Source organism: Manis pentadactyla, chromosome 12 (assembly GCF_030020395.1).
Source record: "Manis pentadactyla isolate mManPen7 chromosome 12, mManPen7.hap1, whole genome shotgun sequence".
Taxonomy (NCBI): domain Eukaryota; kingdom Metazoa; phylum Chordata; class Mammalia; order Pholidota; family Manidae; genus Manis; species Manis pentadactyla.
In genome coordinates, this window is record NC_080030.1 from 93,296,601 (window position 1) to 93,313,921 (window position 17,321).

General features: G+C 38.9%; 1 protein-coding gene across 3 annotated transcripts in view; it reads right to left on the reverse strand.

Moving 5' to 3' along the window:
- The window catches only part of MDN1 (midasin AAA ATPase 1), a 180,192-nt gene that overhangs the window by 121,705 nt on the left and 41,166 nt on the right, over nucleotides 1-17,321 (reverse strand). For all 3 annotated transcript variants that reach the window (XM_036882440.2, XM_036882434.2, XM_036882449.2), the window contains exon 10: nucleotides 380-573. In XM_036882440.2, coding sequence (XP_036738335.2) covers nucleotides 380-573 — 194 coding nt within the window. The remainder of the gene's footprint in view (nucleotides 1-379; nucleotides 574-17,321) is intronic.

The window sequence follows — 17,321 nt, forward strand, 5'->3', positions numbered from 1 at the left end:
CACCTCGGACTGCACTTTGTAAGCAATAAACGGGTTATAAACTTTATTTCTCCCTTTGACTGATTTCGGTTTTAGAGGTACTTTGCCCCAGGATTTCCTTTCCCTGGAGTTACAATCACACAAGAGCATCCAGTGAAGAAGTATGTCAGTAACTATTCCCAATTTGGGCTTTAAAAGCTGTTCCTTAAAGTTAAAATTTTATTGCCTTCCCAATGAGTAACTAGAGATCTGAAAAAGGGATCTGATACCAAGAGGCAGCCCAGAGGGCTAATTTCAAAACCTAACCCCTTGTAATCATTCAGTTCTAGCTGGTAAGAAATTTCCAGGGAAGCAGTTTTTAAAATATCAACTCAAAAATTTTAAGTGTTTAGTCCAATACCTTAGAGACAATTCTCTTCCCTCAAGACTTAGTCTTTTGTCTTCTCTTCCGGCTTCTGGAATTCCCTCGGGTGCCTGTTCACACCCAACAGAACTATCACTCCTAGAGTGATGTTTCTCTCCAGTAAGTTGGATGTAAATGTCAAGCAGGTGATCAGTGGCTGCCAACAGGCTGGGATATCTATTCTGAAGAACCTGACAGAGGGAAAAAAAAAAACACCATAGAAAATTTAACAGCAGACACAGTGATTTTTTAAGAGCACACATAAAATGCTGTGAGACTAGTCAACCAAAAAATGAATTCTCCATAAAATTTGTCATTTCTTTACCAGGTGTAAGAAATTCTGCTCTTACCTACATAGCTTTCCCCTTCAAATACCATGACCTTTTTCTCTACCAAAACTCAGTTATCTAGCAATCTCACCATCTATAACACAACTCAACATGTAGCAAAGCCAATGGGGAAAAAGGGCTCCAGGCAAAATGCACATCCAAGTCCCAGGAATTTACTCACTAAGCAAATTCTAGTAAGGTTCTTTTTATCGCTTTATAAGCCAAAAGCAAATTAGAAGCAGTTAACAGGAAAAGAAAAATAGGTTTGTAAAAGCTGACAACAGAAAACGGCATTACTGTGAACTGATAAAAAGCAGCAAACCTTTAAAAAACAAACAGTGGAATTTAAAAAGCAAAAAAAATCTATTCACTTCAGTAACTTTTGAGAATGTTTTGCACTGTAATACTTGATGCTCATAATACTGGTTCTAAGGTTTTATGATACGGATTTGTTCAGTCAAGACTATTTGAGAAGACAGGCAAACATCATATACATAGTCATACCACATTTTATTAGCTTTGCTTTCCTGTGTTCTCAGGTACTCCACATTTTACAAATGGAATGTTTGTGCACCCCTGCATGCAGCAAGTCAATTGGTGCCATTACTCCAACACTATTTGCTTGTGTCTCTATGTAATATTTTGGTAAATCTTACAATATTTCAAACTATGTCATTATTATAATCTTTGGTAGAGTGATCTCATATCAGTGCCCTCTGATGTTACTATTGTAATAGTTCGGGACAAACTGAGCCCATATAAGATGGCAAACATAATCAGTAAATGAGTGTGTTCTGACTGCTCCACCAACCAGCCCTTCCCCATCCCCAACCTCTCCTCAGGTCTCCCTATTCCCCAGACACAATATTAAAGCTATGCAAATTAGTGACCCTACAGTAGCCTCTAATACTTCAAGTGAAAGGTGGAGTCACACATGACATGTCTCACTTTTAAATCAAGCTAGAAATTACTAAGCTTAGTGAGGAAGGCATGTCAAAAGCTGAGAAAGGCTGTAAACTAGGCCTCTTGCTAATTAATCAAGTTCTGAATATAAAGGAAAAGTGAAGGAAATTAAAACTGCAACTCCAGTGAATACACAAATGATAGGAACGTAAAACAGCCTTATTGCTGACATGGAGGAAGTTTCAGTGTCCTAGATAAAGGATTAAACAGCCATAATATTCCCTTATGCCAAAGCCTAATCCAGGCCAAGGCCCCAACTTTCTTCAATTCTGTGAAGGCTGGAGAGGTCAGGAGGCTGCAGAAGAAAAGTCTGAGGGCTGCAGGACTTTGTTCATGAGGTTTAAGGAAAGAAGCTGTCCCTCTAACATCAAAGGTGAAGCAGCAAGTGCTGATGTAGAAGTTGTAGCAAGTTATCCAGAAGACCTAGCTAAGATAATTAATGAAGGTGGCTAAACTAAACAACAGACATTCAAGGTAGACAAACAGCCTTCTAATGGAAGAAGATGCCACCTAGGACTATCATAACTAGAGACTCAATGCCTGGCTTCAAAACTCTAAAGGACAGGCTGACTGACTCTCTCGTTAGAGACTAATGATGCGGGTGCCTTAAATTGACGCCAAAGCTCAATGACCATCCCAAAGTGCTAGGACCTTTAAAAATTAGGCTAAATCCACTCTGCCTATGCTCTATAAATGGAGTAACAACAGAGCCTAGATTACAGCATATCTGTTTATAACATGGTTTCTTGATTATCTCAAGCCTACTTTTGAGACCTACTGCTCAGATAAAAAGATTCCTTTCAAAATATAACTAATTGACATGCACCTGGTCACCCAAGAGTTCTGAAGGAAATATACAGGGATTCATGTTGTTTTCTTGCCTGCTAACACAACATCCATTCTGCAGCCCATGGATCAAGGAGTTGTTTTGTTTTTATTCTTTTTTAAAATTTTATTTTCAAACGTACATCACAGTGATTCAACATTCCCCCTCACAATCCCACTACAGATCACCCTCACCCATAGTAACCATTAGTCACCTCTCAGTGTCTATGAGTATAATGCTATTTTGTTATTTCTTTTGCTTTGTTTCTATACTCCACAATAAGTGAATTCATATGGTATTTGTCTTTACCCACCTGGCTTATTTCAATGAGCATAATACCCTCTAGATCCATTTGTTGTTGCAAATGGCAGGATTTGTTTTCTTTTTATGGCTGAATAATATTCTATTGTGTATATGTACCATAGCTTCTTTAGCCATTCATCTGTTGATGGACAGTTATTTTGCTTCCATACCTTGGCTGTTGCAGTGTGGCAATAAACATAGGGCTGCATGTCTTTTTCTGAATCAGGGATTCTGGAATATATCCTCCCATACTGTAGGATGCCTTTTTGTTCTACTGATGGTGTGCTTTGATATACAGCTTTTTAGTTTGATGTAGTCTCAGTTGTTCATTTTTTATGTTCTTTCCCTTGACCAAGGAGATGTGTCCAGGAAAAAATTGCTCATGATTATATTCAAGAGATTTCTGGGAGGCGGAGCCAACATGGCAGCGTGAGTAGGACAGTGGGAATCTACTCCCAAAAACATATATACTTTTGAAAATACAACAAACACAACTAGCCCTAAAAGAGAGACCAGAAGACGCAGGACAGTGGCCAGACAGCAGCTACACCAGTGAGAACCCAGCGACTGGTGAAAGGGGTAAGATACAAGCCCCGGACTGCGGGACCCGAGTGCCCCTCCCCCCAGCTCCCGGCGGGAGAAGAATAGGCAGAGCGGGAGGGAGACGGAGCCCAGGACTGCCGAGCACCCAGCCCCAGCCATCCGAGCCAGAGCGCAGACACAGTACATGCCCAGGGGGCCCTGGATACTGGGAGAACAGGGGGTAAGACCTCAGAGCGGGTGCTGAAGCTGATGCCCCTGTGACAAAGAAAAGCGGGGGCTTTTTGAAAGTCTTAAAGGGACAGGGACTTAACAGCTTGACGGAAACAACCCAGGTCACAGTACAGCAGCTGGAAATTACAGGGAAAACCGGGTGCACTAACCCCCTGGGCAACAGCTCTGAGACCCCTCACGGAGGCAAACAGTCAAGCAGCCCCCACATCCATTACCCCACCGGGCGCTGCGAAAGCAGAGAAGCAGCCTGAGACAAATTCCGCCCACAGAAAGGGAAATTTCTCCCTTCCGGCCAGGCAAGACACAAAGACCCACTCTACACGCAATTACCCAACACAAGCCACTAGGGGTCGCAGTTGCCCCAGTAAAGAAAGGCCAGTAGCAAGTGAAAATTTTGGCCCTCCCAGCTGACAGTCAATAGCACCTGTCAACATGAAAAGGCAAAAAAATATGATCCAGACAAGACTAACCCAGACAGCTTCATCATCTGCTACATCTTCCCCTGAGAAGGAATCTGGGGAGATAGATTTAGCCAGTCTACCTGAAAAAGAATTCAAAACAAAAGTCATAACCATGCTGATGGACTTGCAGAGAAATATGCAAGAACTAAGGAAGGAGAATTCAGAAATAAAACAAGCTCTGGAAGGACTTCAAAACAGAATGGACGAGATGCAAGAGACCATTAATGGACTAGAAAACAGAGAACAGGAACGCAGAGAAGCTGATGCAGAGAGAGATAAAAGGATCTCCAGGAATGAAAGAATTTTAAGAGAGCTGAGTGATCAATCTAAAAGGAATAATATAAGAATCATAGGCATTCCAGAAGAAGTAGAGAGAGAAAAGGGGATAGAAAATATCTTTGAAGAAATAATTGCTGAAAATTTCCCCAAACTAGGGGAAGAAATGGCCTCTCAGACCACAGAGGTACACAGAACTCCCATGACAAGGGATCCAAGGAGGGCAACACCAAGACACATAATAATTAAAATGGCAAAGATCAAAGACAAGGACAAAGTATTACAAGCAGCCAGAGAGAAAAAAAAGGTTACCTACAAAGGAAAACCCATCAGGCTATCATCAGACTTCTCAACAGAAACCCTACAGGCCAGAAGAGAATGGCATGATATACTTAATGCAATGAAACAGAAGGGCCTCGAACCAAGACTACTGTATCCAGCACGAATATCATTTAAATATGAAGGAGGGATTAAACAATTCCCAGACAAGCAAAAGTTGAGGGAATTTGCCTCCCACAAACCACCTCTACAGGGCATCCTACAGGGACTGCTCTAGATGGGAGCACTCCTAAAAAGAGCACACAACAAAACACCCAACATATGAAGAAGGGAGGAGGTGGAATAAGAAGGGAGAGAAATAAAGAATCATCAGATTGTGTTTATAATAGCTCAACAAGCGAGTTAAGTTAGACAGTAAGACAGTAAAGAAGCTAACCCTAAACCTTTGGTAACCACAAACTTAAAGCCTGCAATGGCAATAAATTCATACCTTTCAATAATCACCCTAAATGTAAATGGACTGAATGCACCAATCAAAAGACACAGAGTAACAGAATGGATAAAAAAGCAAGATCCATCCATATGCTGCTTACAAGAGACTCACCTCAAACCCAAAGACGCGCACAGACTTAAAGTCAAGGGATGGAAAAAGATATTTCAAGCAAACAACAGAGAGAAGAAAGCAGGTGTTGCAATTCTGGTATCAGACAAAACAGACTTCAAAATAAAGAAAGTAACAAAAGACAAAGAAGGACATTACATAATGATAAAGGGCTCAGTCCATCAAGAGGATATAACCATTATAAATATATATGCACCCAATACAGGAGCACCAACATACCTGAAACAAATATTAACAGAACTAAAGGAGGAAATAGAATGCAATGCATTCATTCTAGGAGACTTCAACACACCACTCACTCCAAAGGACAGATCCACCAGACAGAAAATAAGTAAGGACACAGAGGCACTGAACAACACACTAGAACAGATGGACCTAATAGACATCTACAGAACTCTACATCCAAAAGCAACAGGATACACGTTCTTCTCAAGTGCACATGGAACATTCTCCAGAATAGACCACATACTAGGACACAAAAAGAGCCTCAGTAAATTCCAAAAGATTGAAATCCTACCAACCAACTTTTCAGACCACAAAGGCATTAAACTAGAAATAAACTGTTCAAAGAAAGCAAAAAGGCTCACAAACACATGAAGGCTAAACAACACGCTCCTAAATAATCAATGGATCAATGACCAAATCAAAATGGAGATCCAGCAATATATGGAAACAAATAACAACAACACTAAGCCCCAACTTCTGTGGGACGCAGCAAAAGCAGTCTTAAGAGGAAAGTATATAGCACTCCAAGCATATTTAAAAAAGGAAGAGCAATCCCAAATGAACGGTCTAATGTCACAACTATCAAAATTGGAAAAAGAAGAACAAATGAGGCCTAAGGTCAGCAGAAGGAGGGACATAATAAAGATCAGAGAAGAAATAAATAAAATTGAGAAGAATAAAACAATAGCAAAAATCAATGAAACCAAGAGCTGGTTCTTCGAGAAAATAAACAAAATAGATAAGCCTCTAGCCAGACTTATTAAGAGGAAAAGAGAGTCAACACAAATCAACAGTATCAGAAATGAGAAAGGAAAAATCACAACAGATCCCGCAGAAATACAAAGAATTATTAGAGACTACTATGAAAACCTATATGCTAACAAGCTGGGAAAACTAGGAGAAATGGACTTCCTAGAAAAATACAACCTTCCAAGACTGACCCAAAAAGAAACAGAAAATCTAAACAGACCAATTACCAGCAACGAAATTGAAGCGGTAATCAAAAAACTACCAAAGAACAAAACCCCCGGGCCAGATGGATTTACCTCGGAATTTTATCAGACATACAGGGAAGACATAATAACCATTCTCCTTAAAGTTTTCCAAGAAATAGAAGAGGAGGGGATACTCCCAAACTCATTCTATGAAGCTAACGTCACCCTAATACCAAAACCAGGCAAAGACACCACCAAAAAAGAAAACTACAGACCAATATCCCTGATGAACGTAGACGCAAAAATACTCAACAAAATTTTAGCAAACCGAATTCAAAAATACATCAAAACCATCGTACACCATGACCAAGTGGGATTCATCCCAGGGATGCAAGGATGGCACAACATTCGAAAGTCCATCAATATCATCCACCACATCAACAAAAAGAAAGACAAAAACCACATGATCATCTCCATAGATGCTGAAAAAGCATTTGACAAAGTTCAACATCCATTCATGATAAAAACTCTCAGCAAAATGGGAATAGAGGGCAAGTACCTCAACATAATAAAGGCCATCTATGATAAACCCACAGCCAACATTATATTGAACAGCGAGAAGCTGAAAGCATTTCCGCTGAGATCGGGAACTAGACAGGGATGCCCACTCTCCCCACTGTTATTTAACATTGTACTAGAGGTCCTAGCCACGGCAATCAGACAAAACAAAAAAATACAAGGAATCCAGATTGGCAAAGAAGAAGTCAAACTGTCACTATTTGCAGATGACATGATACTGTACATAAAAAACCCTAAAGACTCCACCCCAGAACTACTAGAACTGATATCGGAATACAGCAAAGTTGCAGGATACAAAATCAACACACAGAAATCTGTGGCTTTCCTATATACCAACAATGAACCAACAGAAAGAGAAATCAGGAAAACAACTCCATTCACAATTGCATCAAAAAAAAATAAAATACCTAGGAATAAACCTAACCAAAGAAGTGAAAGACTTATATTCTGAAAACTACAAGTCACTCTTAAAAGAAATTAAAGGGGACACTAACGGATGGAAACGCATCCCATGCTCATGGCTAGGAAGAATTAATATCGTCAAAATGGCCATCCTGCCCAAAGCAATATACAGATTTGATGCAATTCCTATGAAACTACCAGCAACATTCTTCAATGAACTGGAACAAATAATTCAAAAATTCATATGGAACCACCAAAGACCCCGAATAGCCAAAGCAATCCTGAGAAAGAAGAATAAAGTAGGGGGGATCTCACTCCCCAACTTTAAGCTCTATTATAAAGCCATAGTAATCAAGACAATTTGGTACTGGCACAAGAACAGAGCCACAGACCAATGGAACAGACTAGACAATCCAGACATTAACTCAGACATATATGGTCAATTAATATTTGATAAAGGAGCCATGGACATACAATGGCGAAATGACAGTCTCTTCAACAGATGGTGCTGGCAAAACTGGACAGCTACATGTAGGAGAATGAAACTGGACCATCGTCTAACCCCATATACAAAAGTAAACTCAAAATGGATCAAAGACCTGAATGTAAGTCATGAAACCATTAAACTTTTGGAAGAAAACATAGGCACAAACCTCTTAGACATAAACATGAGTGACCTCTTCTTGAACATATCTCCCCGGGCAAGGAAAACAACAGCAAAAATGAACAAGTGGGACTATATTAAGCTGAAAAGCTTCTGTACAGCAAAAGACACCATCAATAGAACAAAAAGGAACCCTACAGTATGGGAGAATATCTTTGAAAATGACACATCCGATAAAGGCTTGACGTCCAGAATATATAAAGAGCTCACACGCCTCAACAAACAAAAAACAAATAACCCAATTAAAAAATGGGCAAAGGAACTGAACAGACGGTTCTCCAAAAAAGAAATACAGATGGCCAACAGACACATGAAAAGATGCTCCACATCGCTAATTATCAGAGAAATGCAAATTAAAACTACAATGAGGTATCACCTCACACCAGTAAGGATGGCTGCCATCCAAAAGATAAACAACAACAAATGTTGGCGAGGCTGTGGAGAAAGGGGAACCCTCCTACACTGCTGGTGGGAATGTAAACTTGTTCAACCATTGTGGAAAGCAGTATGGAGGTACATCAAAATGCTCAAAACAGACTTACCATTTGACCCAGGAATTGCACTCCTAGGAATTTACCCTAAGAATGCAGCAATCAAGTATGAGAAAGATCAGTGCACCCCTATGTTTATCGCAGCACTATTTACAATAGCCAAGAATTGGAAGCAACCTAAATGTCCATCGATAGATGAATGGATAAAGAAGATGTGGTACATATACACAATGGAATACTACTCAGCCATAAGAAAAGGGCAAATCCAACCATTTGCAGCAACATGGATGGAGCTGGAGGGTATTTTGCTCAGTGAAAAAGCCAAGCAGAGAAAGAGAAATACCAAATGATTTCACTCATCTGTGGAATATAAGAACAAAGGAAAAACTGAAGGAACAAAACAGCAGCAGAATCACAGAACTCAAGAATGGACTAACAGGTACCAAAGGGAAAGGGACTGGGGAGGATGGGTGGGTAGGGAGGGATAAGGGGGGAAGAAGTAGGGGGGTATTAAGATTAACATCCATAGCGGGGTGGGAGAAAGGGGAGGGCTGTACAACACAGAGAAGACAAGTAGTGATTCTACAACAGGTTGCTACGCTGATGGACAGTGACTGTAAAGGAGTATATAGGGGGGACCTGGTATAGGGGAGAGCCTAGTAAACAAAGTATTCGTCATGTAAGTGTAGATTAATGATTAAAAAAAAAAAATGCAGTTCCTATGTGGTGACCTCTAATGAGTTCTACACAATGATATAAAGGACATATAAAAGTGTAGGCAAAGGGTCTGTTTGTGTTTATACAGAGGATCAAAGCCTAATTTGGCTACCCCGAAAATGAACTAAGATACGATATGAAAAAGAACTTCCAACATCAGCACTCTCGGGAAGACTCATGACAGAAGATGATCAGAAAAAAAAAAAAAAAAACTTCAACAAAGATCCACACACTGTCACAGGTGTAGATGCACTCATCCCACCAGTTCCTGGACTTGCCATGGGAAAGATGAAGGAGATATCTAAGCTGGCCTGTGCATGCAGTAAAACAAAAATTGGACTGGATCTATACTGTTGGAACTCAACCAAGAATTAGGAGAAGTGCAAATTGTAGCACTCCAAAATCTTACAACCACAGACTATTTATCGTTAAAAGAACATATGGGATATGAACAGTCCCCAGGAATGGGGTGTTCTAGTTTATCTGAATTCTCTCAGACTGTTTAAGTTCAGTCGGACAATATCCACCATATCATAGATAAGTTTTCACAAATGCCTAAGGTGCCTAACTGGTTTTCTTGGTTTCACTGGAGATGGCTGGTAATTACAGGTATGCTTTGGTTAGGTAACTATACTCCTATTAGGTTAATGTGTGTGCGCAATTTAAGTAGTAGCTTAAAACCTATACATGCTGAAGTTACTCTACAAGAAGATATGTCAAAGAAATAATCAATCTTCCCATGTTTTCTTCCGCCTGCTACTTCTATAGCTTTTCTTCTTCCTTCCTAACTACAACCCTTAAATAGAATTCGTGCCTCATATCGAATTTACCGAGTATCATAATTCTTCCAAGTGGTAAAGACACCTCAAGACAAATGCTGGGCATAGAAGCCACAGGGCATAAATATGCAAAGAAGTAAAAAGCTAACCTTTTCAAACGATAAGGCTTCTCTCTCACTTACCAACTTAACATTTCCCTGTATGGCCCCGGAAGATGACTGGTTAGCCAGAGACGGGTAAGATTCCTCAAGGGAGGGACAACCTAAGACAGGCACAGTCGCAGGGGGCCATCTGGTGAGAAAATGGGGAGCAGCAGAGGTGAGGCTTAGAACCTCCCCCCTCATGTTCTGAGAGAAATCTTCTGCATACATGGATGTTTATTGCCCTCGTCTAGCGCGGATTAATGCAAAGTCTACAGGCACACACCTGATCATCTACATTTGCTCTCTTACAACACTAAACTCTGTTTCCTACCTTTATCTCGTATCTACCTACCACTTCAGCATTTTATTAAAAATAATAATAATAGAGAAATGTGTTATCCACATATAAATCAAGTATAAAAATCAAATGAGTATTCATATTTGAACTGACTGTTTATAGTTCATAATGCATTAACAAAACCGAAAGCTTCTGTGATGACTGCCCTTGCACTGTTCACCATGTAACTTATTCACTATGTAAGAATTTGTACTCCATGTAAGAATTTGTTCGTTATGCATCAGAAGATTGGAGACTGACGAAAATTGGGCTTGGGGTGGATTAATGATTGTGCATTGAGTATTGACCCCCCTATACAGAAATTTATTGTGGTTAACAACTATTTGATCAATAAATATGAGAGATGCCCTCACAATAAAAAATAAAAAATAAAATAAAAAAAAAGAGATTTCTGCCTATTTTCTTCTAAGACTTTTAGACTTCCACGACTTACTTTCAGCTTATGGATCCATCTTGGGTTTACTTTTGTGTATGGAGTTAGACAATAATTGTTTCATTCTCTTACAATGTAGCTGTCTAGTTTCCCCACCAGTTATTGAAGAGGATGTCTTTAACCGATTGTATATTCATGGCTCCTTTATCATATATTAATTGACAATATATGTGTGGGTTTATATCTGGGCTATCTATTGTGTTCCATTGGTCTATGGGTCTATTCTTGTGCCACTACCAAATTGCTTTGATTACTGTGGCTTTGTAGTAGACCTTGAAATCAAGGAGCATAATCCCCCCAGCTTTGTTCTTCTTTCTCGGGACTGCTTTAGCTATTCGGGATATTTTGTGGTTCCATGTGAATATTACAACTATTTGTTCTAGTTCATTGAAGAATGCTGTTGGTATTTTGGTAGGGATTGCACTGAATCTGTAAATTGCTTTGAATAGGATGGCCATTTTGACAATATTAATTCTTCCTGTCCATGAACACGGCATATATAGATCTCCATTTTTTGGTGTCTAATTTCTCTCATGAACGTCTTGTAGTTTTCAGCATATAGGGCTTTTACCTCCTCGGTGAGATTTATTATTAGGTATTTTATTCTTTTTGATGTAATTGTAAATGGAGTTGATTTCCTGATGTCTCTTTCTGCTAATTTATTGCTAATATTTAATGCATTAAATTAAATGCAACAGATTTCTGTGTGTTAATTGGTATTCTGCAACTTTGCTGAATTTAGTTATTAGTTCTAGAAGTTTTTTGTTGCAGTGTTTAGGATTTTCTATGTATAATATCATATTATCTGCAAATAGTGAGAGTTTAACTTCTTCCTTAACAATCTGGATGCCTTTTATCTCTTTGTGTTGTCTGATTGCTGTGACTAAGACCTCCAGTACTAAGTTGAATAAAAGTGATGAGAGTGGACATCTTTGTCTTGTTCCCTGTGGGTCTGTCATATATGGCCTTTGATGACAGTTTTTATCATGAATGGATGTTAAATTTTCTCAAATGCTTTTTCAGCAACTACTGAGATGATGATGTGGTTTTTATCCTTCTTTTTGTTAATGCAATGTATGACATTGATGGATTTATGAATATTGTACCACACTTGCATCCCTGGAATAAATCTGACTTGGCCATGATGGATGATCTTTTTAATGTATTTTTGGATTTCGTTTGCTAATATTTTGTTGGGGATTTTTCCATTTATGTTCATCAGGGATATTGGTCTATAATTTTCTTTTTTTGTGGTGTCTTTGTATGGTTTTGGTATTAGAGTGATGCTAGCCTCATAGAGTGAGTTTGGAAGTAGTCTCTTCTACTTTTTGGATTTAAGACAGATGAGTTTTAGCTCTTCATTAAATGTTTGGTACAATTTGGCTGTGAAGCCATCTGGGCCTGGAGGTTTGTCTTTGGAGAGTTTTTCGATCTCCTTGCTGGCAACTGGTCTGTTCAGATTTTCTGTTTCTCCCTGGGTTACTCTGGGAAGGTTGTATTTCTCTACAAAGTTGTCCAATTCTTCTTAAGTTATCCAATTTATTGGCATCTAATTTTTCAAAGTATTCTCTATTAATTCTTATTTCTGTGATATATATTGTGATTATTCCTTCTTTATGATTGTTTGATTTTCTTTAACAGAGGTGTGCTAAAATCTCCAAAATGAATGTGCTGCAATTTATTTGCTCCTTTAATTCTGTTAGCATTTGTTTTACATATTTTGGTGCTCCTATGTTGGGTGCACAGATATTTCTAATAGTTACAGTCTCTTGTTGGACTGACCCCTTAATCATAATGCAATGTCCTTCTGTGTCTCCTGTTACTTTCTTTGTTCTGAAATCTATTTTCTCTGAGACAGTACTGCTACTCCTGCTTTTCTGTCCCCATTGGAATATCTTTTTCCACCTCTTCACTTTTATTCTGTATATGTCTTGGGTCTGTAATGAGTCTCTTGTAGGCAGCATATACATGGGTCTTGTTTCCTTATCCCTTCTGCCACTCTTTGTCTTTTGACTGGTGCGTTCAGTCCATTTACATGTAAGGTGATTATCGACAGATATGTACTTAGTGGCATTTTGTTAATCATTTTCTGGCTGTTTTTTAAATCTCCTCTCTGTTCCTTTCTTTCTCTCTGATACTTTCCTCTTGTTATTGATGATTTTCTTTAGTGTTGTAATTGGATTTTTCTTTTTTACATTTATTTATTTTTATGTGTGTATTTACTGTAGGCTTTAGTTTAGTGGTTACAAAAGATTCAAGTATAGGTTCTTTACTATATGATACTCTACCTTGAATTGCTGATTACTCTATTTCAGCCACATTTAAAAAAAATTTTTATTAAGGAATTATTGATATACACTCTTACGAAGGTTTCACATGAAAAAACATGGTTACTACATTTACCCTTATTATAAAGTCCCCACCCATACCTCAATGCAGGCACTGACCATCAGTGTAGTAAGATGCCACAGATTCACTGTTCCATCTCTGTGCTACACTGTTTTCCCCGTGATTCCCCACACCATATGTACTAAACATAATACCCCTCAATCCCCTTCTCCCTCCCTCCCCACCCGCCCTTCCACACCCCTCCCCTTTGGTAATCACTAGTTACTTCTTAGAGTCTCTGAATCTGCTGCTATTTTGTTTCTTCACTTTTGCTTTGTTGTTATACTCCACAAATGAGGGAAATCATTTGGCACTTGTCTTTCTCCACCTGGCTTATTTCACTGAACATAATGTCCTCCAGCTCCATCCATGTTGTTGCAAATGGCAGGATTTGTTTCTTTCTTATGGCTGAATAGTATTCCATCGTGTATATATGTACCACATCTTCTTTATTCATTCATCTACTGATGGACATTTAGGCTTCCATATCTTGTCAACCATATTTTTTATACTAAGTGTCAATCTGTAATTTTTGTGTATCCATTGACTTTTTGTGTACAGGTGATTTTGCTTTATTTTAATTTCCTATTTGCTTGGTAATTAGTTGCTCTACTACTTTTACTGTGGGTTTATTTTCACTGGTGAAAGCTTTTTAGCCTTTGGGTGATTGACATCTACAGCAATCCCTTGAACACATCCTGTAAGACTAGCTTACTGGTGGTGAATTCCTTCAACATTTGTTTACCTGGAAATTGTTTAATACCTGCATCAAATTTAAACAACAATCTCCTCGGGTAGAGGATTCTTGGTTGGAAGTCCTACTGTTTCAGGAGATGAAATATATCATGCCACTTAATTCTGGCCTGTAGAGTTTCTGTTGAGTAGTAGCTGATAGCCTGATGGGGTTTCCTTTATAGTAATCTTTTTTTTTTCTCTTTCTGGCTGCTTTCAAAACTCTTTCCTTATCCTTGATCTTTGCCATTTTAAATAATATATATCTTGGTGTTGCCTTCCAGAGATCTTTTTGTTTGCCCTTCCATGACCTGAGTGTCTATTTCCTTCCCCAGATTGCAGAAGTTTTCAACAATTATTTCCTTGAAGAGACTATACCTTCGTCTTTCTCTTCTCCTTTTGGTGCTCCTATAATGTGAATATTGTTTTTCTTTGAATTGGTCTCATAGCTCTCTTATCATTCTTTCACTCCTAGAGATCCTTTTTTCTCTCTGTGCCTCAGCCTGTTCCCTGTTCTCTAATTTCTATTTCATTTACAATCCCCTCTACATGACCTAATCTTTTTTTTTGTATCATTAATCTAAAATTACATGAGGAACATTGTTTATCAGACACTCCCCATCACCAAGTCCCCCCGAGAAACCCCATTACACTCACTGTGCATCAGCATAGTAAGATGCTGTAAAATCACTACTAGCTTTCTGTCTTGTACAGCCCTCCCCATGCCCCCCTCCACATTATACATGCTAATCGTAATGCCCCCTTTCTTCCCCCCTCACCCATATCTATCCCTTCCCACCCATCCTCCCGTCCCTTTCCCTTTGGTAACTGTAAGTCCATTCTTGGGTTCTGTGATTCTGCTGCTGTTTTGTTCCTTCTGTTTTTTCTTTGCTGTTATACTCCACAGATGAGTGAAATCATATGGTACTTTTCTTTCTCTGACTGGCTTATTTCACTGAGCATAATACCCTCTGGCTCCATCCATGTTGTTGCAAATGGTAGGGTTTGTTTTCTTCTTATGGCTGAATAATATTCCATTGTGTATATGTACCACATCTTATTTATCCATTCATCTACTAGTGGACTCTTAGGTTGCCTCCATTTCTTGCTACTGTAAATAGTGCTGTGATAAACATAGGGGTGCATCTGTCTTTTTGAGTCTGAGAAGTTGTATTCTTAGGGTAAATTCCTAGAAGTGGAATTCCTGGGTCAAATGGTATTCCATTTGAGCTTTTTGAGGAACCTCCACACTGCTTTCCACAATGGTTGAACTAATTCACATTCTCACCAGCAGTGTAGGAGGGTTCCCCTTTCTCCACAACCTCGCCAACATTTGTTGTTTGTATTTTGGATGGTGGCGATCCTTACTGGTGTGAGGTGGTATCTCATTGTGGTTTTAATTTGCATTTCTCTAATGACTAGTGATGTGGGGCATCTTTTCATGTGTCTGTTGGCCATCTGAATTTCTTCTTCAGAGAACTGTCTATTCAGCTCCTCTGCCCGTTTTTTAATTGAATTATTTGCTTTTTGTTTGTTGAGGTACGTGAGTTCTTTATATATTTTGGATGTCAACCCTTTATCGGATCTGTCATTTATGAATATATTCTCCCATACTGTAGGATGCCTTTTTGTTCTATCGGTGGTGTCCTTTGCCTTACAGAAGCTTTTCAGCTTGATATAGTCCAACTTGTTCATTTTTGCTTTTGTTTCCCTTGCCCAGGGAGATATGTTCATGAAGAAGTTGCTCATGTTAATGTCCAAGAGATTTTTGCCTATGTTTTTTTCTGAGAGTTTTATGGTTTCATGACTTACATTCAGGTCTTTGATCCATTTTGAATTTACTTTTGTGTATGGGGTTAGACAATGATCCAGTTTCATTCTCTTACATGTAGCTGTCCAGTTTTGCCAACACCAGCTGTTGAAGAGGCTGCCATTTCCCCATTGTATGTCCATGGCTCCTTTAACATATATTAATTGACGATATATGCTTGGGTTAATATCTGGACTCTCTATTCTGTTCCACTGGTCTGTGGCTCTGTTCTTGTGCCAGTAACAAATTGTCTTGATTACTGTGGCTTTGTAGTAGAGCTTGAAGTTGGGGAGTGAGACCCCCCCACACTTTATTCTTCCTTCTCAGGATTGCTTTGGCTATTCGGGGTCTTTGGTGGTTCCATATGAATTTTAGAACTATTTGTTCCAGTTCTTTGAAGAATGCTGTTGGTATTTTGATAGGGATTGCATTGAATCTGTAGGGTGCTTTCGGCAGGATGGCCATTTTGACAATATTAATTCTTTCTAGCCAAGTGCACTGGATGAGTTTCCATTTGTTAGTGTCCTCTTTAATTTCTCTTGAGCGTGTCTTATAGTTTTCAGGGTATAGGTCTTTCACTTCCTTGGTTAGGTTTTTTCCTAGGTATTTTATTCTTTTTCATGCAATTGTGAATGGAATTTTTTCCTGATTTCTCTTTCTGCTAGTTCATAGTTAGTGTATAGGAAAGCAACAGATTTCTGTGTATTAATTTTGTATCCTGCAACTTTGCTGAATTCAGATACTAGTTCTAGTAGTTTTGGAGTGGAGTCTTTGGGTTTTTTATGTACAATATCATGTCATCTGCAAATAGTGACAGTTTGACTTCCTCTTTACCAAACTGGTTTCCTTGTATTTCTTTGTTTTGTCTGATTGCCGTGGCTAGGACCTCCAGTAGCACGTTGAATAACAGTGGGGAGAGTGGGCATCCCTGTCTTGTTCCTCATCTTAGAGAAAAAGCTTTCAGCTTCTCGCTGTTAAGTATGATGTTGGCTGTGGGTTTGTTATATATGGCCTTTATTATGTTGATGTACTGCCCTCTATACCTATTTTGTTGAGAGTTTTTATCATGAATGGATGTTGAGTTTTGTCAAATGCTTTTTCAGCATCTATGGAGATGATCGTGTGGTTTTTGTCCTTTTTGTTGATGTGGTGGATGATGTTGATGGATTTTCAAATGTTTGTACCATCCTTGCATCCCTGGGATGAATCCTATTTGGTCATGGTGTATGATCCTCTTGATGTATTTTTTAATTTGGTTTGCTAATATTTTGAGTATTTTTGCATCTATGTTCATCAGGGATGTTGGTCTGTAATTTTCTTTTTTGGTGGGGTCTTTGCCGGATTTTGGTATTAGGGTGATGTTGGCTTCATAGAATCAGTTTGGGAGTATTTCCTCCTGTTCTATTTTTTGGAAAACTTTAAGGAGCATGGGTATTATGTCTTCTCTGTA